Genomic DNA, 23,795 nt, shown 5'->3' with positions numbered 1-23,795 from the left:
AATACCTCACTTTATCCTATTGATTTGCTACGCTAAAAGCAAATTAACCCAGAGAAACTTGGAAAAGTCAGGCAGATTTACCCTTAATTCAACATTGGCTTTCACACTAATGGGATTTTATGGACTTCATGTTACAGTAGAGCTGAACTGTTTGCAATTCTTATTTGTTCATGTTGAACTTCTTTCATGCAAGACAGCTTATTCATATTACAGCTAGAAAATAGCTTTTTATGTTATTGATCCAGTGTTAACTAAGACAAGAATAACCTTATGGAAGGAGACTTTTAATTGCATCCATCCTATACCTGCCGATCCTGGTTTCATTGGGTGGGGTACTTAGATGTTTCTTCTGACAGAAGTCCTCAACAATTGTGACTTAATCCTTGTTCTGGCAAAAAATGATGATTCTAAGCTTTTTACAAAGGTTCTCTCAGCAGAGTTTCCTCTGTGGCTTCAACTCTCACACAAATAATTGTTTTGTAGTCATATTATGCAATTAATTTTTTTTCTTTCAACAGAGAAAAAGCCCTGATATGTCATGCTGATCTGCTGAGATAAGATTCAGTACCTACAGGGTTTTTTTTTTGTTTTGTTTTTATGAAACTGGCTTTAATTCAAAACTATAATTGATTTCTGCTAGCTTGCATTAGAAAGTGTTTTTGGTACATCACTTCTTTCATTCTAAACAACATTCTTATAAATAAATCTTTCAAACACAGTGGTGGGAAGTGCTTTAGAAAATTCAACAGAATTTCTTATACATGATTTGTTCTAATCAGTACATTTTAGATACAACACATGACTCTCCCACCTCCTCTAGATTATTTTGGCTCCCCCCCCCCTTTTGTCATCTTATACTAAGTTTACACATGCAAGGTTTCTGCCTGCACAAAATTTCCCAAAAACATCCTGAAATAATGTCACAGAAATCCGTAGAGCTGTTCTGTAATAGATGTTTTTCCCTCACTAAATCAATTCAGGGGCTAATTGGGGTGGAAGGTGACTATCTCTAGTGGTTATAAATACATTTGCATTGCTATCAATCTTTTTCCACAGACAACATTTAAGCAGGCAGAAGGGAAAAAGGCCATCAAGTTTAACTACATAGGCAATGCTGCCATCAAGTGGCAAAATTATTAGTTGGCACCACTGTGAAATAAAGCAGGAGTGAACTAACAGTGCAAGGGACAGGGAAGAAGAGAGAATGGATCTTAAAATAGATTGTTACTGGAATGGACTGAAGCATTTACGGTACAGCATTGTTTGTGGTTCATGCTGGTACCTTCCAGATTTGACTACTAGAACATGGTTTTGTTAAGTCATCTTGAAAAACTGTCAAGCACCTCTGCTCATTTTGGCAGTTTTTTTGGATAGCATGTGAACTGTTGATCTTTTTCATGATTGCTATATAAAAAATACTATTTAATCCTCCATGACTTGACAGCCTCAAGCACCGGATATTCAGAAGTCTGCTATATGTTTGCATCTAAACGTCTTTCTATGTCCCTATTTAAGACTCTTGAGGGACAATTGAATTCTTACATACCCAGCCTCCCACATATTTTTCTTCCTGCAAAATAGCACACATGATCATTTTTCGGCCCCCCTGTAGCCAACAACAATTTCCAATCGCCCGGTGGGTTCCCACAGACAGGGCCTCCTCAGGGTGCCGTCGGCCAGACAATGTCGGCTGGCGACCCCCCCCCCCCCCAGAGCTTTCTCTGTGGACGCACCCACCCTTTGGAATCAACTTCCTTTGGAGCTCCTGACCTTCGCTTGTTCGCCCGTGATTTGAAGACCTTGTTATTTCGAAGCCTGGACTGATGAGGGGGGTTTTTCTTAATAGTTTTTAAACTGATTTTAAATTGCTTTAATTCGGACTTTTTAATTTTATATTGTATTAATGTTATTGTGTATTTTACTGTTGTGAGCCGCCCTGAGTCCATTGGAGATAGGGCGGCATATAAATCGCAATAATAAATAAATAAATGATCAAGCAGCCTTAAAAATGGAACAAAGATAGACAGGAAGTTGTTCCATCTCAAAAGACTCTTAACTAGGCAGATAGTAATTCAAAATCAGATTCTTAGCTGTAGATGAAATACCAGATTGCCATAGTATCAAATGTAATGCCTGTCCTGTGTCAGAATCATTTTTCATATGGACAGGTTTTCCAGGATGCCAAATAGCTCATTTAAACTAGGTGGGCTTTTACAATTTCAATTGTTTCATTTGTTTGATAGCACTCTTGCTACTTGCACTGTTAAAGTTTAAAATGCATTGGTCTATGATTGCTTTGAGAATTCACTTAAATTTAAGGGCAGCATCATAAAATGAGAATGCACCATTTTGTGATCTGAAAGTCACATGCACATGTTGAAAGTCTGGGATTTAACCTCCAAGATAATTTGAATGATTGCCACAGAATTACGTTTAAAGTGATGGGGCAAATCATTACAAACATGGGATTATAATCACATTGATTGTATTCGATTTTAATTCATTTACATCTGTTTTAATTTTTTAAAAATTTAAATTCTAGCCTATCGAATAACTATTTTCAATTTTATTTAATTGAGTTCTATCAGTGATGTTCATGTGAACTTTCATTCATATGAAGGGGCCTTTCATTCCCATCTCCCAGCATTGCTTCCTGTCAAGAGCAGAATTGGGAGAGAAAGTTGAAAGATACAATGAGCAGGGAACTTTGTTTAGCCAGCATTTTTATGGAAGGATATGGGAAACACTAAATCGCATACTGCCTGTAACTTCAGAACACAAATACCTTTGTAGAAGCAGCCATGGATATTTCTTCTATCACTTTATCTGATTTAAATTATGAACTGATGGTGTATAAAATAATAAATATCTAAAGGGAATCCTACAGAAGCCCATGGTTCACTTTATAATGTTTCTCACTTCAGGACAAGGAGTAGCTAGCTTTCCTAACAAAACAAAACTAATAGAACAGGGAAATTTATCAAGCTAGTGAAGTAATTGGTAAGGTCCACCTTTAGATGTGTTCAAGCAAGAGTTAGGCTACCATTTTTCAAAGATACTTTAATTTGGATTTTTTCAGCAATAAGGTTTTACTTGGGTGAATAGTCCCTGCCAACTCTTATGATTCTATCTTAAGCTCTTTGTATTATTGTACATTAAGTAATAATTCAGTGAGTGTATTATTAAAATAGAAAAGTAGATGTATGACCTGTTCAGTTCAAAATTCAGTTACACTTAATTTTGCTAAATCTTCCTCAGGTCTGATGTGTGATTCTTTAATAAATGACTCCTCTTCACTCATGGGAATAATCTTGTTAGAGTTTTAGGTATCAAATTTATTATACGTTTGTACCTCTGGAATACTTAGAAAGGCTTGTTTCATCATTCTGAGTAAATGTACATGTCACTCAAAATGAAAGTGAAGAGTTTCTTCAGAACACAGTTTTAAAGAGGCACACACAATACATGGCACACAAATATGTGAAAGATGTAGCATATGAAATAAATATTGGCTTATTACAGCCAAGCAACACAAAAGATAAAAGCTGTTAAGTTGCAGAAGGAGAACAGTGTAAAAATTACAAATATGAATGCTTTTTTTAAAAAAAGAAAAAGAAAAAACACCTCCCTCCACATGCCAAATTGTTACAAAGCAAGACATTTATTTAAAATATTTCTATCTTATGTAGGCAATTAATAACATCAGTAAGAACTCAGCAATAAAAACATCAAAACAGCAGACAATTGCTAAAGCAGCAATTAAAATATTAAAAGAGCAGCTTGATTTTTTAAAAGAAAAAATATATTGAAAGAGAGAGGGGGGTTAACAGATAAGGTGAAGGTACCTTGGAGATCTTCTAGACCAGTGGGTCTCAACCTTCCTAATGCCACGACCCTTTAATACAGTTCCTCAAGTTGTGGTGACCCCCAACCATAAAATTATCCCTAAAACCATTGAAAATATGTGTTTTCCGATGGTCTTAGGCGACCCCTGTGAAAGGGTTGTTCGACCCCCAAAGGGGTCCCGACCCACAGGTTGAGAACCACTGTTCTAGACCAACCCCCTGCTCAAGCAGGTCCTATACCATTCTGTACAAATGGTTGTACAATCCGTTCTTAAAAGCCGTCAGTGATAGAATACCCACAACTTCTGAAGGCAAGCTGTTTCACTGATTACCGTATTTTTCGCACTGTAAGATGCTCCGGACGACAAGACGCACATTAGCTTTAGAGGAGGAAAACAAGAAAAAAAATATCTGCCTCTACCTCTCAGCATCCATCCTGTATTCATCTGGCTAGCGTCCTTGCAGCAAACAGCAAACAGTTTGCCTCCTCTATGTCTGCTGCCTCTGTCAGGGAACACTGGAGCCTTCACTGCTGAGCAGCTGATTGGTGGTTGGATTGGCTTCCCGGAATACTGCTGATCAGCTGTTCTAGGTCGCCTATCGCTGACTATCGTCGCCACTGCCGCTTGTTCGCAACCGCCACCCATTCACTGCCATCAATCGGCAGCGGTATGTGGGTGGCAGTGAACGGGTGATAGGCTGCAGCAGCGGCTAACAGGCACCGGGAGCAGCAAGCAGCAATAGGTGTCGGCGGCAATCCCACCTAAATCAGCTGATTGTCGGTATTCCAGGAGGCTGATCCAACCGCCAATCAGCTGCTTGGCAGCAAAGGCTCCAGCGTTCCCCAGCAGTGGCAAATGCCATCAGATCCAATCCCCTTCCCTGGCACAATATTCACTCTATAAGACGCACAGACATTTCCACCCATTTGAGGAGGGGGGGGTGCGTCTTATAGTGCGAAAAATATGATAATTGTTCTAACTGCCAGGAATTTGTCCTTATTTCTAGGTTGGTTCTTTCATTGAATCAATTTCCATCCATTGCTTCTTGTCCTGCCTTCGGATGCTTTGGAATGTAGATTGACCCCTTTTCTTTGTCACAGTCTGAGATACTGCAACAATGCTATCATTTCACTCCTAGTTCTGGCCCTTTACACTAGAAGCAGAGCCCCAGTTAAGACCTGGGCATATTTATCCATAAGTAAATATGCTTCCAATTTCTCTTTCTAGGTGGAGTTAACCCTTTCATTCTATAGGTAGTACACTCTTAACGTCTGCTCATTTAATAATGGTTCTAATTAACCATCATCTCAGAAAGGGTGCTTTATAGCCTGTAAAACTCTTTGGACTGTTGCAAAATGTCACCCACACTAACATTATACAGTCATATGGTTGTGATCTTGTTGCAACCAGTTGTCAAGCAGTCATGTGATTTCCGTTTGCAATCTTTTCTGAAAGATTCCTGAGAAAATCAATAGGGAAGCAGTCAGGGAAAGTTGCAAGTGTTTGTAGTCCCCTTCTACTGATTGACAAGTACTTATAAAGTAAGAATTGCAAGGATTGTGCATGACTTTGCGTATCTCGCTTTCTTTTCACAAGGATAGTCTTTAATTTTTCTGTCAAAAACAAATTATTTAACCATTCACAGAATAGTATTACACAGAATAGCATCCCATCTATTCATGTTTCAATCAGATATATCAATGACATATATTAAATTGGCAGTTGATGCAGTATGTGGTTAATAGCAATAGCACTTAGACTTATATACTGATTCGTAGCATTTTACAACACTCTCTAAGTAGTTTACAATGTTAGCATATTGCTTCCAATGGCAATATGCATTCTCATTTTACTGACCTCGGAAAGATGGAAGGCTGAGTCAACCTTGAGCCAGTCATGATCAAACTCCTAGCAATGGGCAGTTAGCCTGCAATACTCCATTCTAACCAGTGCACCACTGTGGCACTGACTGAGGTGTCAGATTAGCATTGGAAAGATACAGAAGTTCACAGGGATACATTGAACAAGTTACTGTCAAATCAATTTACGATAAAAAGTTGTTAGGGTGGACAATGGGAAAATGGAAGAAATATTATGGATGCCTAGAAATTAAAATAATAAACTCTATGGAACACTTAAGAAATAAACCAGGCAATTGTCTATGGAGATTCTCAATCATCCAGGTCATGGTTATCCCAAAAGTGCTTTTTTAAAAGGCAAGTGGACTTCCTTTGTTTTTCCTTGAAGATGCTTCGCTTCTCATCCAAGAAGCTTCTTCATTTCTGACTGAATGGTGGATAGCATTTATATTCCATCTGATCATTAACACTTTTCCTGAGAGTTGTTGAGGTCACTTGGAGGTATATCAGTGCCGTCAGGGTCACGTAGTGCAATAGTGCAAATGGGTGTGGAACCTTCTTGGAACTGCTGAAATGACTGTAAACAGGAGATAGGTATTGTTGTATCCCTACCCCTCTGTTGAGAGGGCCGTTCAATCTTAATGTAGATGGCCTCTGTGACCTCTTTCAAACTAGTGGTCCTCTCTATCCAGAATGTGGACTTTTACTATCTTCAAGAGTGCCTTTGTTTTTCCAAATGCAAATGGACTGCTGAATCTTGTCCTATGGGTTTGTTCTGCTATGTTGTGCCATGTCTTTGAGGTGGTTGTTTTGTTTCTCCATTGTACAGAACTGCACGTCCGCATTGTACTGCATATATCACATTGCTCAGTTTGTGTCTGGATGTTTTAGCCTTAGTTTATTTGGGGTTTAAAGTATATTGTGTTGGTTGAAAATCCTTCTGAGCTTTTCAGATATTCCTGCAACGTTTGGAATGACAATATTGTTTTGTTTGTTGTTCTTTTTTGTCTGTTATGGAGAAGCTCCTGCAGGATCTTTTTTTTTTTTTTAATTTGATGAAGGCCCAGTTGAGATAGCCACAAGTTCTGAGGTCTTCCTTAAAGTACATAGAACATAGAATAACAGAGCTAAAAGGGACCTTGGAGGTCTTCTTGTCCAACTCTCTGCCCAGGCAGGAAACCCTACACCACTTCAGACAAATGGTTATCCAACATCTTCTTTAAAATTTCCAGTGTTGGAGCATTCACAACTTCTGCAGACAAGTTGTTCCACTTATTGTTCTGTCAGGAAATTTCTCCTTAGTTCTAAGTTGCCTCTCTACTTGATTAGTTTCCACCCATTGCTTTTTGTTCTACCTTCAGGTGCTTTGGAGAATAGTTTGACTCCCTCTTCTTTGTGGCAACCCCCAAGATATTGGAACACTGCTATAATGTCTCCCTTAGTCCTTCTTTTCATTAAACTAGACATACTCAGTTCCTGCAACCGTTCATGTTTTAGCCTCCAGTCCACTAATCAATTTTGTTGCTCTTCTCTGCACTCTTTCTAGAGTCTCAACATCTTTTTTACATCGTGGCAACCAAAACTGAACGCAGTATTCGAAGTGTGGCTGTACCAAGACATTATAAAGTGGTATTAACACTTCATGTGATCTTGATTCTATCCCTGTTTATGCAGCCCAGAATTGTGTTGGCTTTTTTGGCAGCTGCTGCACACTACTGGATCATTTTTTTAAAAAAAAAATTATATGTCACCCTTCTCCAGAGACTCAGGGCGGCTTACAAAGCGTTAAGCAATAGCCTTCATACTTTTGTATATTTATACAAAGTCAGCTTATTGCCCCCACAAACTGGGTCCTCAATTTACCTACCTTAGAAAGGATGGAAGGCTGAGTCAACCTTGAGCCTGGTGAGATTCGAATTTACAGTAATTGCAGACAGCTGGTGTTAATCATAATGCTAACAGTCTGCTGAGCCACCAGGCCCCTATCTAAATGGTTGTCCACTAGGACTACAAGATCCCTCTCAGTTACTACTATTGAGCAAGGTACCACATATACTGTACCTGTGCATTTTGTTTTTCTTGCCTAAATGTAGAACCTTGCTTTTTTCACTGTTGAATAAATAAAGTGTTTTAGTTTTTTCTTTTCTAACTTTTCTTTTCATCTTTGCCTACTATTTTCCTGCCTACTTTAATTTGTATTCCTAGTCTGCTTTTTAGGAATGGGAGGTTTGGCTGAAGTAGCCATAACCTAAAAATGGAAAAGGCATGTATGCAGAGGGCAAAAGCTTGTCAAACTGATCCCTTTGGTAGGTAGATAACAAGGAACCAAGTTGATAAGGATCACAAAAATGTTACTAGGAGATAACCCCCCCCCCCCGCCACTCAATGGCAACTATTAGATCTGTGGATCAACAAGACAAGGTTTTAGGCAAACAAAATCTGTAGGCACATTTATACCATGTAGATTTGGTGGCTTCTGATCCTCTAATTAGTGCCTGGCAGCCTAGCTGAGAAGGATGTGAGCGAGTGGGGATAACTGTTTGAGAGCAAGCACAAAAGTACATTGTAAGTTGTAAAGTTTTGCTACCACTTTTAATTTATTGGGTGCACCTATCTAGAAAACCCAGGTCAACAGCAAGGGCAGCTGAAAGATTCACCTGCCTTGACAGGCTGTGTGTCTATGACTTGTGCTTAGAATGTGTTCAACATAGGCATAATATTCAAACACTGCTGCTGTATTATTATAAATACCATGAGTTTTATTGATTCAGTACTATACCAAAGGTCCTCATTTAATGACCACTCATTCACGACTATTCAAACTTGTCAGCGTTTAACCAATGGTAGCCGTGACCAAATATCATGTCATTAAGTGGCATGGTCACATGACATTCCGCTTTATAACAAATTACTTAGCAATAGAACTTGAGTGGTGTGGTGGCCTAGAGATGAAGATCTCACACCCACTCAGAAGGTTGAGAATGCAATTCTAGGCAGAGGCAGAAGTTTATCAGGGCACAAAGAGAAAATATCTGCTGCGAATTCCACACAGGCATCAAGAAGGACATCTGATCAGTAAACACTCAGTTCCACTCAGTGACTCCACACTGAAATAAGGAATTAAAGGGTGGTAAAAAGAAAAAAAACACCTTAGCAATGCAAATTCTGGTTCCAATTACTATTGTTAACCATAGATTACCTGATACAAGTAGATTAAATAAGTACAAATAAAGATTTCACTTTGTTTCATTCAGCACAAAAAATATATGCAGAGCTAATGCTTTGAGAACATCTAGGAGGTAAGAAAACATTAATATTTACCCATAAATAAAATATTATTTTTAGAAAGAGTTCAGCACAGGTATTAAAGAATTTTATTTTGAGCAGCTCTATATCCAGTTGGAATATTCTCCCAGTAAGTTTGAATTTGTGTCCTATTAAGGAAGTAATTTAGATGTTTTAAATAAGTGTCAGTGGGATTTTGAAACATTTCCAGTCCTCTCTCTCTTTTGGTAGAGTCAAAAAAGTGGGTAGGACGATAGCCTTACATACAATATGTATATACCATCTTATTTCAAAAAATAAGCAAAGAGAATTTTTCATCCCAACTCCCATACTAATCAATTAAAGCAGTGATTCAGTATGTAAGAAACATATTTACTTGGCATATGATTCTTAGGCATGATGGATAGATTAGCATCTTAACTGTAGATAATAATAATATACAAATGATTTGGCCCTTTCATGCAAAGTCTTTTCTAAGTTCCAGAAATTAAACTCTAGGCTTTTTTCTTCCACCAATGAACGTTAACTTGGCAGTTTGCTTGGTGGCCTTAAGCTACATCTTCTCTAGTCCGAGAACTGCTAGTTGCTGCCTCACTATTCTTTTAAAAAAATAAAAGTCTTGCAACCTGCCAATACAAATAGCCATGGAATTGAGCTAAGCAAAGAAACAAGAGCAATGAATTCACTCCAATGTGCTTCATGAATGTCAGATCAAAAGGTACATTTCTCTGGCAATTTTGTGTGGTTTCAAGCATGGAAGCCTTGCATCAATCTATTTCAAGGTTGGAATGGTTCATTTCAGTTTTCTGTGACCATAACATTTGAAATTTGCTGCTCATAATGGCTAAGTTTCATTCTCAGTTTGGAACAGCATATTTTGTTCTGACCTTGAAACAAACTCTTGGAATACATGAATATTGTTTCAAGCTCATACACTTAAAAAGATATCTTGAGCTTCATACATTTTTACATACCATTAATCTAAAGTATGCTGGTGACATTTTATCTTTTCACCTCGCCATCCATCTCTCTACTTTCTTTGGTGCTTGAAAAAGAGAGGATCAACAATTCCTGAAGATGAGGAGTCTTTGACCCTGCAGATCTACTTCTCTTTGGCTGGACATTCTCTATAATTTTTCTCATTTTCAGAATTTCAAACTAGATTATGATGGATTTTAATACTAGGATCACACCATACCTTCTACTTTCCAATTATTCCAAGCATAGGCACTCAACATTAGAAAGCATGTAATAAAGTTAAATGTCTATATCTGGCATAGTCGTTAAATGAAAATATATGAAACTGTCTGCAAGCATCCACTTTCTTATCACTTAGATTCATTAGTTCAGTGCTAACAAAAAAAATGAAAGCAAGGGTTAAAAAAAACTACCTTTATTTTTTTCTTCTTCATCCATTACATATTTTTAAACAGGGATGTGTTTTATTATTCATACATTCAGGCAATGTTGATTTTATTAGTTTAGACCGGGAAAAAGCATATAAATGCAGACATTGTTGATTTAACCTGAACACAACTGTGTAACTTTCTACTGACCAAGTCGTGTGTGAGAACATTCTCCTTAGCATTAAAATGGTATACTTAAAATATTGCTAAACAGCAATGTCTAGATTCCAGTCTTTGCAGTAAACGAACAAGCTTTACATTGATTTAATCTTCATAACTGGATTAATATACACAGTGTTATGTGTAAGGAATTCAGATCATATAAACACTGTACAGGGCAAAGAAAACCTTGAAACGGCTAGGTGTATGATAAGAAATATATTGCAAGTATTTACAAATATAATAGAGAAAAGAAATTTGGTCAAATACTGCAAAGAAGGTGTTAACCACCTACCTTCTTCCTTTTAAAAAAATCAGCCTCTTTTAGTGCTTAAAAGTATAATCAGCTGAAATGGTCAAGTGGAACTTTTTTACCAAATCATTTAGTTTATGCTTTTATTGGTCAAATCAAGTTGGTAAATTAAGAATTTATTACACTTATTAACAGCAACAGTGATTAACAATAGCCAGATTTGCACAATGTGTTTATATGTGCGCCTAATTCAAGATAACACACTGCAGTTTGGCAGTTAAGAAAAATAAATTATAAAACAATCCCTGTAAATGCAATAATGAATTCAACTGGTGTGCATTTATCAATTAATACACATTTTGAATGTTACCATAAGATATTAAAAATAAATAATTATGCCCAAAGGCATGCACTGATAGACAAAAGTTAGCTCTAGGAAACCCTTTTTATAAGAAGACACATAATTTGAGTTTTGGTCAACAAATTTGTCTAGCCTTTTTATTTCCTTTACTCAAATCCTTATGATACTGGCAGCTTAACATGATAAACATACTCTTCTGTCATTATGGCTTTAAACAAAGCAAACTGAAGGGAGAAGGAAGAAGAGAAAGAACTGCCTTTTCTAATAAACTGTTATTTAATAACACAGGCACTTTAAGGAATTATCGGGAAAGTACCTAATCAATCCAATCAGCTGTATTTTAGTGATGCAGTATTTTGTTGAAATGTAAGAATGTTCTAGAAACCTCCAGTGGCAATCATAAACCACAGGCTAACATTCATTGAAGAAAGGATTATGTTTAACCCACTTCCATTTTTCTTTCTTTAAATCTATAATATCTATACCTGTTTGTTACTTGGTACACCCAGACCTTCATTTTTAAAACTGTCATTCAACAATAATTTTTTATTAAGGTTTTGTGATTTCCCACTCTACATGTTTGCAGATACTTCCTAAGAGTGTGGTTTTATAACCCTTAAGCAACTTTCAGTTGATGTTTCAGCATTGATGTCATACATAACTGGAAGCACAACTTGCATTATACAAATATTTGCATTTCAGTACAAGCACTATTGCCACTTTAACTACACCGCATCTCAACTAGAGGTACAACAAAAGCAGATTTGAAAGCCCAGATTTTACAAACACTGATACACTTCCTCCCTTAGAAAGCACAGCATTTAGGCTTGTCTTCAAATGATTCATCCAGCTTCTGTCTTAGTACCACCAGGTAGTGACTACCATATTTGTAATAATATTAAGTGGCAAGTTTGCAAATGTAGTACCACCAGAGCAACAACTGGGGAAAAAAGTTTAAAAAACCCTCTATTACTGAGAAAAGAAATCTTAAAGCAAGATATTTTAAATGCTTGGATAATAATAGCTTAATTTCCAGTGTTCCTTCTCTTAATCATTTTCCATATGGCATCCCCCAAACTTTAGCAAATACCAGGTTTATAAAATATCTGATCTTCAGCTAATCACTGCTGATGTGTTCTAAGTCAAATTTTCTGAAGAAAAAAGACCATTATTTTTTTTTGTATCTTGTTCAAAAAGGTACTTATGTTGACACAGCATTAAAGCTCCCAGGAGAGATGATCCAAATTAAAAATATGTTGAACCACAAAATCAAAGTAAGTATGAGAACCTTCTCACTTAAAGATGATGCTGGAAAAATGAATGGTAACTAGAGATGATTTATCATGATATAGCAGATGAGTAAGTGAGTAATTCCACACCGTCTGTTTTCCTCCAAAGTCATTTGTGACGTTGAATGGTTTTCCTTTTCCTTCGCTTGAAGAAACAGCAGCACCTAAAATTGTTCATAAAAACAATCTTATATAAACAGAAAAGCATGCTTGATAAAGGTTACCATTGTCAGTTATCATGAAGTTTTGTAATTGAAGCCATTATATAAAATGCATTATAACAAACAAAAATGTATAATATATGTATAATAATGAAGACACATAATACAGGCCATTATGTATCTAAAAAGATGGTATGATGAGATAGTACAGTCATAGCAAAACATCAAATAAGCACAATGCAGGCATTTTCTTATCTGGTTTAATCAGTGTTTAGAAACAATATATTATGTATGTATTGCTATGTCCCATTATTGCAATTAGCCTATTATTTTAATACATTGGACAGATTTTGTGGGTATTTGAGAAGGTAGTCTTTTTAAAAAATGGATTCTCCTTTCCCCTGGACAGCTGAGAGCAGCATGTTACTAAAATTAGTAGTAGTGTATAGCAATACATCTCCATAATTCTAGGATTTCTAAAAGCCTCTAAATAACTAATATGTTTAATTTCTTTGTTATTTAATGTTAGCAATAGCATTACTAAAAGCTAAACGCTTATAGTATACTGTAGAATTAAGATTGGAAAACAACAAAGGTAGTGAACATTCCTACTAGTTTATCAATAGGAAAGCATTCTGGACTGATTGTGCTGTTTTTATAATAATATACAGCAGTGGTGAGTTTCTACTGGTTTGCCTGAACCAGGGCGAACCAGTAGTGGCGGCGGCACGAAGCTCTGCCCACCCTCCCGGACATCATCATGGACACTCTGCGCATGCGCAGAAGCACCACACGTGAGCTCACAGTTCCGAACCGTAGCGAAGGTAAGTGGAGCCCACTGCTGGTGTACAGAGCATATTATAAAAGATAATTACATCAAGTAAAACTCTGTAATCAACAAAATTGCCTAAGATCCTGGAAACCAAAAAAATGACATTGCTGTTTCACTAAAACTTTGCACAGCAGCTGAACTTCAGAAGACTCAATTGGGCATGGAAGGTAAAGATAGATATTCAATGGCATCTATTCAACTGCATCTATTCATTTTGGATATGTTGGTGGGGTCAGTATTGTCTACAAAATGTATGCATCTTCCAAGAGTTATCAGCAATTAAATGAATAAGATAATTCTTATTTCTATTAAGAATAAGATATCTCAAAATTTTCTTTAAAGTTTGGCATTTTTCTCTATTTTATAAAGAACTACTATTTCTGCAATGTTCATTCAATTTCTGAGGAAGTTAAAGAAATCTTTGCTTGAATGAACAGTAATGAGAAACTCAGAAATTCAAGTGTATCAATCAGGATTTAAACTTGGACCTCCAAATTGATTTATTATAATATCAGGGAATTAAAAAAGACATCAACTTGGGACCTAAGCAAGCTTCATTTTAGAACGAATTATGTAGGGTGAGCTGAGTACAATCCCTTAGCATAACTTATCTTCTAGCCTTTAAAACCATGATTAAGAACAAATCAAACATATTGTCCCACCAGAAACTGTAAATTTCTCTTCTTCTAAATATAAATTTTAATTAATCTATAACATATTGATGTGCTTCATTGTAGAACTGAAGAAAATGAGAACGGTAGCATGTCTTAAATTCTAACATCATCTCTGTTTCTTTGGACATAGACATTCCGTAAAATTTCAGCTATGTTAAAAAGTACAGTATTTAAATACAATAAAAGAACTAACTTCAGTGAAATGTCTGCTCTTAAGTAAATGGTCACTAGAGGGCCTCACTCTCATATATACTAAACATTTGTTATGTCCAAATTTTCTTCTCTTGTCTCTTTCTCCTCAAGGGCTCAAATGTTTGTGAAGCCAACATTCATACTAAAACTGTTATTAGGAGTTAAAGTTAGTCTGTACTAATTTATTTTACCATGCATTAAATATTCTAAAATGTTTCAAATCTTATACAGGAAACAGAAATTAACTGTTTACCAGAAATTTGTTGAGAAACATTTTTCAGAGAAACAACATTAGAGAATGCAAACATATATTAATTTATCAGCATGAATACAGTGGTTAATAGATTTTAAATGGGATTAATCAGCTAGTCCTACTCAGAATGGTGAATTGTTTTTCAAGAGACCATTGTTTGCCTTATGGTAGTGTCTCTACTGCAGCTTTTTGCAGTGATGATCTCTGGAAGAAACATACTTTTAATTATGGACACAACCCAATTATGTGCCATAATATGAAAATAAAACCAGGGGAAGGAAAAAAACAGAGAAGTACTTTCTCTGAAAAAGTTATTTTGGGAATGCTGATAGTCACAAATGTGTATGGAGGATACTAACAAAAAATTTCTTTGGCCTAGTTTTTTGCTATTAGTGTCAGAAAAGAGGAGCTGGAGTAGTTTAGTTTAGTTTATTCTTGACTGCTAATATAGACACCGTGGTGTACTCTAACCAATAGAGCAATTATATTTTGTAGTTTCTGTATTCCAACTGAAGCATCGTTGCAAGCTAAAGAGACTCACCTTCAAATGTTAAGCCCTTGATCCTAGCCTTAGATTCAGAGAAAGGTTAGAACCACACATGATATAGAAAAGTAATAATATCATAACTTTTGATTCTAACTCAATCTGTTTTATTAGATTGTATTATGTGTTTAAAAGGGTTCTTCTGAACATATTAGACTACAATACAAAGCATTTCTTTTGAAAGTGTTCATACTTGTCATTTTATATGATAACATGCCTGCTTTGAAAACTGATCCTTTCTTGGATGATGTATTAATCATTTGATTAGTTACTTGGGAGTATACAATTTAAAAAAATTAGCTACTTTTATCTTCTAAGAATGAGAGTAAAAAGTAGGCTCTTTAACTTATAAGACTTGTTCCTTGGCTAGGCAACCTTGATAATTTGCATCTAAATATTTTCCAAAGAGAAAATTTTTCCAGCCAAAGCCATCCAATTTTTATCCTTTTTATCCTCAGGGGACACTGGTGCTACTGGTGCTAGGTTTCAGCCACTTCAATTCTAACTGAATTTGGCAGAATATATCTAATAAGGAACAATCTTTATAATTTTATAATACTCAAACTGTGAGCCAGTTTGGTCTAGTGGCGAAGGCACCAGGCTAGAAAGCAAGGCACTGTGGGTTCAAGTCTCCCCTTAGCCATGAAAGCTGGCTGGGTGACCTTGGGTGGGTCCCTGTCCTTGAACATTCAATATGGAACTCTGATTCTATTGAAAGGCTGCATCACTCAATTGGTCCCCAGACTGAACAGTGGAAGAGAATTACAGCAGACCTGTACATTCAACTGCTAATGCAAACCCATTATAGTTTCCTTGAACTGGAATCAACTACGCCTTCTGATGTGATGACCACCAAGAAAAATTATATTGGGTATTTAGGTAGGTGTATAGATTAGACTGTCTCAGCAACAGCAAAGTAAAATTCAAATATTCCTATCAACCCAGTTACCTCCCTCACAATCCTTATTTGTTCCATTTCAGCTATGTTGAATGTCCATCTGTATTAGTTTCCAGGTCCAATATATGGTGCTGGTTTTGATCTATAAAGCCTTACGTGGCTTGGCACCTGGATCCCTTCTCCACATTGTCCAGCCAAATTGTGACTGACCAATTAGATCCAGCTAAGAGAAATTGCTGCAAATTCCACTTTGGGGGGGGGGGGGGGAGAGGCAAAGATGCCCTATTTTTCTCTTGCAATGCTAGCATTGCATAAATTCAATGCTATCGCTAAAACATATACAAAATACATACTAAATATATTTACATAATGTATATTATTATATATATTAAAAATGTTTAAGTATATTTAGAGGGACTGAACGGATAGTTTTGCATCCAACTAAATATAGTTGCATGATTAAAAAAAAATATATTATGTGAATAATCTGCCTTAGCCACAGCAATTTAAAAAAGTGACATAATCTACTGTACTGTATTATTAACTATATTACCCTACAGTTAACTTAGGATATATTATCATGGTCTCTCCAGGATCCTTCTTCAAAATGAAGGTGTATTAATTTATTAGAAGGGCTAGTAGCTTTATGCAACATCACTGCCACTTTCTGTAGTTTTACTGTAACATTTTTATAAACCACTATATTTAAAGCTATGGTTTTTATAATATACTTACGGTAGTTTTATGCCATGATGAGTAGCTACGAATTAACTTTTTTAAGCCACTGTTTTCACCTGCATTTTTCTGTTTATATCATGTATGGAAGATTGAAAAGTGGAGGAAATAAATGTTTAATAAGTTTATTTCCTTCAGTTTTGGTAATGAAAAGTTGACGATGAGAAGTTATAAGGAGAGGGGCTGAAGAATGGGGTGGTTTTTTTCCAAACCAATAAATACAATTTCATTAATTATATCCAAATATTGATTATTTAAAACATAAAAGAACTTCCAATGATATTATGAATATAACTTCCCTATCTGGTGCAATTATTAGCATTTATAAATTAGAAAAAAAAACCCATCATTTTAGAAATTTTGTCATTTTATCCAAAACTAAACTTGCCAATAATAAATTAAAAGTGAAAATGTTTTATAGACTGCTTTTTGAGATGAGTACAATGATTGAAATGTGGAAATGCACTAAAATACAAATTTGAGAGGAGTAATTGTTCTCTGAGTTTATCAATCACTAACAACTGTAATTTAGTGCTATTAAAATATTTAATTATTTATTAAGTTAAGGTATTACTGTGGAAGTTAAAATACCTGAAATTGTTGTTTTCCCTTTAAAATGGCAAATCGATGGGCAAAACAACTGTATTAAAGCATAAATTGAAATTAAAGCATAAATTCAGACGTATTAGATAAAAATACATAAATTCTACATCACTTCAAAACAAACAAGAATTGAAGCAGGCAAAAGTGCTCCTCAATACGCTAACAAGTTTCTCGTATTAAAGAAGACCAATATTAAAACAATTAAAATTATTTTGGTTTTTTTTTCCAATTGTACTTTTGTTTTTAAATGCTCTGGAGCTATTTCTGCCTGCCTGTGCTTTAAAACTCACCACATGTTCAACACTTTCTGGCAGCTAATATGAGGAAAATACAAGGAAGGGAAAAAAAATCAGAATGCAGCACATTGTAAAGAAAACTTACATTTGAACATATAATCCATACAGTCAAGTAATGAGTAAGACAGTAACATCAGTTAAATTAATGAAGACCAAATGAAGCAAACCAACAATACCATTTAAAATATTATAGTATTTCCTTTTCAAATTTCAACTTGTAGTTTAGGAATTTCTTCAAATAGTTTATGGCACAACAAACATACATATCTTGCTTACTTTGTTGCATAGATCATAATTCTTTCTGGGTGTTTTAATGTGGTAGAGAATTTCATATCCAGAGATTGAGATATTTTCAGTCAATTTCAATTGTGCCTGTCCCTAATACCATCCTTTGTAAATGGCAATTTTTTTTTTAATTGATTTATATGCCGCTCTTCTCCGGAGACTCAGGGCGGCTTACAATGTGTTAAGCAATAGCCTTCATACTTTTGTATATTTATACAAAGTCAGCTTATTGCCCCCATAAACTGGGTCCTCATTTTACCTACCTTAGAAAGGATGGAAGGCTGAGTCAACCTTGAGCCTGGTGAGATTCGAACTTACAGTAATTGCAGACAGCTGGTATTAATCACAATGCTTTTAGTCTGCTGAGTCACCAGGCCCGTCTCCTGGTGGCTCATATAACTTGACTCTGGGTTATATATCCCATTCCCTACAGAGTTTTGGTGCACCTCAGGAGAGGAAAATGAATTGCTTCCATGTATAAAATCTGAAGTATTTTCATGTATAAAAGCTGCACCCTTTGCTGTATTGTGAGTGAGAGTATTTTTTACATTATTTTTAAAAGTTCTGGGAAATGCTATTTTTCCTTGCTTATAGGTGAGCAGAATGCTGTTGTAAACAACAGCAAGCTGCGTAATGGCAAAACCCCTCTATCACATTATTGTACTAGTATTTATTCTAGTAGTATTCTATATGGTGGGGAAATTGTACTGCCTGAAGAGTATAATAGGTTAGAGTTAGACTAAGAAACCATTTTATAGATAAGTAAATGGAATTTCTCTGATACACACTCTTACAGTTAAAAAAAAAAGAACTGTTTAAGGATTTCATGTATTACTTGTCACAGTTAAGAACTTAAATATCATGGGAGTTTCAATTGGAAAATTGAATCTCACAAAATGTGCTGTCTCCAAAGAGATTATTTCAAAGCAATACATACTTGGTTTCATCCATAACTTCTACTTCAGTAGGGGCTGTGATGGGTGCATTTGAACGACCAGCAGTAGGATCATCAGTGTTGAGTTCTCCATTTGTTGAGCTTACAACCTGCAATGGCAAAAAGATTCAAAAATTATGCAATAATAATTGCCTACATTTACTACACTGGTTTATTACGACAGCAAAGAGTTGGAATTAGTGTATGAACGTATTATTTCATAGATGGTAGTATGTTTTTTTTATTCAGTCAAGTATTCCCATTACTAATTATTGCAAGATCCAATCTGGGTCAGTCACCGAGACCAGAGCTTTTGGACTCCTTAGGGAACTTTTCTCTACTGGAATATGTGCTTTGGTCCCCTGAGGATGGGCTCCAGTACAAATCTGAAAACTCACAAGAATAAACCTCTGGTCCCGATGACCAACCCAGTTTGGATCTTGCAACATTATCCTGGGACACGTATATCTGCCTTTATTAATTACTAATTAAATAAGCATTCTCCAACTGCTTGAAAAAGCCATCTACAAAAATGGTGCTAGCAATACAAAATATTGCAACATTTTTTCCCTTCACAGAGCTGGGGTGAGTGTGGCCTGTGCATGACACATCCAGCCTGCGGGCTACCAGTTTGACACCCCTGCTTTAGTGGAAATGGAAAATACAGAATAAAACTAAAGGCAGAGTACAGAAACAACTAAATTGAAATTCTGAGTGACTTAAAAATATAATCATTACCAACAGATTGTTTCAATTCAAATCAGAGAATTTTGATTCCAAAAATCTTCTCTTTAAAGATGCTGTTAATTCCTTTATGATTGCCAAATTTAGTAATATAGACTAGTATTTCAAATGCTGGGAAACTATTAAAGAAAGAAAATGCATAAAGTCCATTCATTACCAGGAACAAAATGCACAAAAAAAGAAACCACTTTGCATAGATGAACTACTACGTCTCTCATCACAGATAACCTTTAGTAAAAACTGATAAATACTTATGTTTCTCAGCACACAGATCTATTTTCCCAAAAACATAAGACAGTCCATGGTAATTGCAGTAGATTCCCACTCACAGTGAAAATGACAATTATTTCCTATATCTATTACAAAGATTGACAAAGTGATTATGGAAGGTACCCAAAAGAGAAATCAAATCATCTTTCTGGCATCTTATTAACGTGTATTAAAGATGTTTGTTACATGTTTTCCAAAAACTGTAGTAAACAACCTTAAAAACAATTTAATTTATAGAATTTTTTTTTAAAGTGTATATAAACTGAGGACTACAATCTGACATTTTACAGAAACAACACAAAAAACATAATTAACAAAATGCATTTCCTAGTAGATAATGTTATACTTCAATATTAGTTACAATGCACATACCTTTTTTATTTATTTTATTTTTTTATTTTATTTATGGGCAGGTTTCAAAAAATGAATCAGTCTAATTTTCTTTCAACAAAGCAGAATGTATCATGCAGTAAAGTATTATTATCTCTATGGCTTATCCTAAATCACTAATCCTGTCTCAGATGCAAATTACGGTAATTTAATATAGGAAATTAGATTATCATTAAGCATGAGAGACAACAGCAGACTAGCCAACTACAGCTAGACAAATAATTCTTCAAATATGCCTTTTCTAAGGATGTGGGTGATTTGAAATTGCTATATAGCCATTCAAAAATATATATATTATAATTAATGGAGAGATATTGGTGTTTTTTTTTAAAAATGAAATAAGCCCTTTGCAGAAGCAAAAGAAAAGGACATCGAAGGTATAAAAAAACTGCTGGGAAAGCAGCAGGAAATAGATCTAAATCCTTATTGAAACAGAGAAGGAATAGTAGGTGACAGGGAACCTTCCATCTGCTTCTGCACAAATTTATAAAATTATAGATACATGAGCTCTCTTTACATCACATGGACTTGCAACAACTTTTACTGGATTTAGTAAACTTGTTTTTCAAGACTGTTTTAGGGAAAATGTACAACTACATAGGCATAATATATTTGAGATATATTATTCACTAATTAAGCAATTATAATATTCACAAATCAGGAAGATGATATAAGGGGGTAGATTTGACTACACTTCCAATGGATTATTATAATAATAGGAATATAAATATTTTTTTCAATCATAAGCACAAAAGGACATTAAATAGGAACTGGAAATTGTTACTATAAAGGGTGATTCATATGATCAAAATATTACTAGTAGCCAGTAATCATTTGAAGCTCTAATGGCACTGCCATTTTCACTACACGTCATTCAGTGACAATTTTATTGCCTAGGAGTCATCCAAATATGTTTTCTTCAAAATGCAGATGGCTGTTCTTATACAAGCACTTGTAGAAACAAAAACAAATTTTGCCTGATTTTTTTATTATGGCTTTTATGACAGAAGACATATAGTTATGGACACAATTAGAAGTAAATGGCAACTAAACACATGCCATTTTTGTCCAAGGAGATTAAGATGTGGAAATAGTCATGCAAAAAACAGAAAATACCTGTACCGAGCCACCATGTCTGTCTGCTGCCAGGTGAGCTCTCAAGTGATGGGGGTTGGCCTGATGGGGGTCCCAAGCTGCCCTGTGGTCTGTTGACTGCCAGTAATATAATGCATTAAGCATGCATACAAGAGGAGGAAAAAGAACCCAAAATATATTAAATATATCATGCAGCTAATCAATTGTATTTTATTCTAAATAAAGAGCACAAAAATGCATAGAAACCTATGCATGTATAATAAAACATGTACAAATGCAGAAACAAATCAGTTTAAAGTCCCCCTTTTAAAAAGATACATAACAATGAGTGGAATCATTTAACAACACATCAAACATGGAATCCCATGCAGACAGAATAAAAATATTTGGGAAACTAATTTTGGAAATTATACACTTTTTTTTTTAAGAAAAAAATATTTCTAAATTATTCTGAATAATTAGGGGCGTGCAAAATAATTCCAAGAACCATTTTTATTATGAATCAGCTGATCAAGCAATATTTTCCTGAAATAAAACACCCATGATCTGAGGGTGTTTTGAGAGTTTGAGAATGGAACAAAATGGAGCTTTTTGGGGGGGTCATCATTTCAAGTATTGCTTCAAGCAACTTGAGTGTTTCTTACTTCCTGAGATTGGGATTTTATTTTCTAAACTTAATATGAGGTTTAATATATGCTTGGGTAACAGAAAAATGAACTATTGGAGCAAAGCAGTGGGAAGGTGATTACCATATGCTTAAGTCAGTAGCCATTCCAGATTCAACTTTTCTTGATAGAAGCATAAAAGGAAGAACAGGAGTGCTGTGAGGGACATGTGATTGTGGTAGAGTCACTATAACTGATGCTTGTGTTGCTGAGTATAAATTCTATCTGCATGCTCTCTAAAGCCCTCTTTGGGATTTCATTTTTTAATCTTGATTTTAATCTTGTAGTTATTTTCTGATCTTATCTACTGTGCTTGTTAATGTGAAGTTACCAGAGTACATTTAAAGTGATGAAAAGATGCTGTCTTAGTGTACTCTGTTGAGAGTTTCTGGACAATTGCCTACAGATAAGAAATCTCCAGCATGCATTTAGAAATGCAAAGATGATTTTATGCTGATTTCATTTATTGAATCAGATGGAAGGTATTTTACTTTTCTAGGCACTTCTGTGCTATCTTAGCATTGAACTTCAGGATCCCTTTCAGAAATTGAAAGTATCGCAGAATATTAAATCTTAGCTATTTTATTCTGCAGAAATATAGGTTTGCAATAAGTATATACAACAATAATTCTTGATTTTGCATATGAGCTGTAAATGTGGGCATTGCTACTGGCAGAGTCTGTCAAAATAGTAATAGTGGGAATGAGTGGTATTCATTAATACAAAGTAGTTATATAATTAAGTAACACTTTTCTGCAGTCAGCATAGCTATACAATTATTCTTATGTAATGCATGGTTTCATCTTCATCACCACTCAATTTGTGCTTGATGAAATGTCAGTTTAATTGAAAGCATTTATATTTGTAGATGCAGATACTAATTGCTAATTGAAGAAGGCACGCACACTTGAACATACACACACCTTTTGGGAGAAAGATGTAATAATGGACTGCTATTCTACCCATTCTTACATCCTCATGTGGATGAAAAACAAAGGGGGCAAGGAACTTCTTCTGAATGTCCACTGCTACTTATGGCCACAATACTTGAAATGTTTTTAGTTCTGTTCCATTAAGACATAGAATAGCTGGACACAGCCAACTTAAAATATTCTAATGGAATGTTTTAGGCAGGCTGTTCTGTTACAAATACTGTTTCATTTCTCATTTCATAAACACCTCAAGAATTTTCACTGAGCACAAAATAATAAAACGAGAACTTCAGTATTTCCATGGCATGCACACTTAACTTATACATATCAAATTATAGTCAAATTTAATGCTTAAATACGAAAAACATGATTTTATTTATTTATTTATTTGTTTTAAATTGTATACCGCCCTTCTCCAACTCAGGGCGGTGAACAGCCAAAATAAAACAGAACATACATGATATGTCCATGATAACCTATCTTACTATATTTTAAAGTTATAATTTATTTTACATTTAAAGATAATGTCAAGATGACAACATTAATATACATTTTATTACTAGCAAACCGATGCCACATTGGGACACTGTTTCGGAGATATTTCTTTAGTGAGGAACAGAGAAACAGGATGACCACAAGTGTGGGGGGGGGAGGAAGGAATAGTTGGAGTGGGAGCACCTTCTGACTTCCTGCCAGCTTCCCTATTGAGTTTCCTTGTGGGAAATTGGCGGGGAGTACTGGAAATGTTTCGTTCTTTCCTTTGACTCCTTTCTTCATGTTTCTTCCTTCCTCTTTGTTACTTCATGTATCTCACCCTTCCTTCCTTCCTTCAT

General features: G+C 35.3%; 1 protein-coding gene across 8 annotated transcripts in view; it reads right to left on the bottom strand.

Annotated features, from left to right (window-relative positions):
- Positions 1-10,368: 10,368 nt before the first annotated feature.
- The window catches only part of CSNK1G3 (casein kinase 1 gamma 3), a 67,255-nt gene continuing 53,828 nt past the window's right edge, over positions 10,369-23,795 (bottom strand). For 2 of the 8 annotated variants that reach the window (XM_034409970.2, XM_087886015.1), the window contains 4 exons: positions 21,387-21,482; positions 18,870-18,976; positions 17,340-17,388; positions 10,369-12,623 (listed from right to left, as the gene is read on the bottom strand). In XM_034409970.2, the coding sequence (XP_034265861.1) occupies positions 12,498-12,623; positions 17,340-17,388; positions 18,870-18,976; positions 21,387-21,482 (378 nt within the window). In that variant the 3' untranslated portion in view covers positions 10,369-12,497. Of the gene's footprint in view, positions 12,624-17,339; positions 17,389-17,641; positions 17,666-18,869; positions 18,977-21,386; positions 21,483-23,795 lie in introns of all 8 variants that reach the window. The other 6 variants (XM_034409974.2, XM_087886016.1, XM_034409973.2 and 3 more) reach the window with 5 other exon arrangements.

Source organism: Pantherophis guttatus, chromosome 2 (assembly GCF_059756535.1).
Source record: "Pantherophis guttatus breed Tessera chromosome 2, ASM5975653v1, whole genome shotgun sequence".
Lineage (NCBI taxonomy): Eukaryota > Metazoa > Chordata > Lepidosauria > Squamata > Colubridae > Pantherophis > Pantherophis guttatus.
Note: the sequence above shows the minus strand (reverse complement) of the source record. Positions and strands in the feature narration are given on the sequence as shown.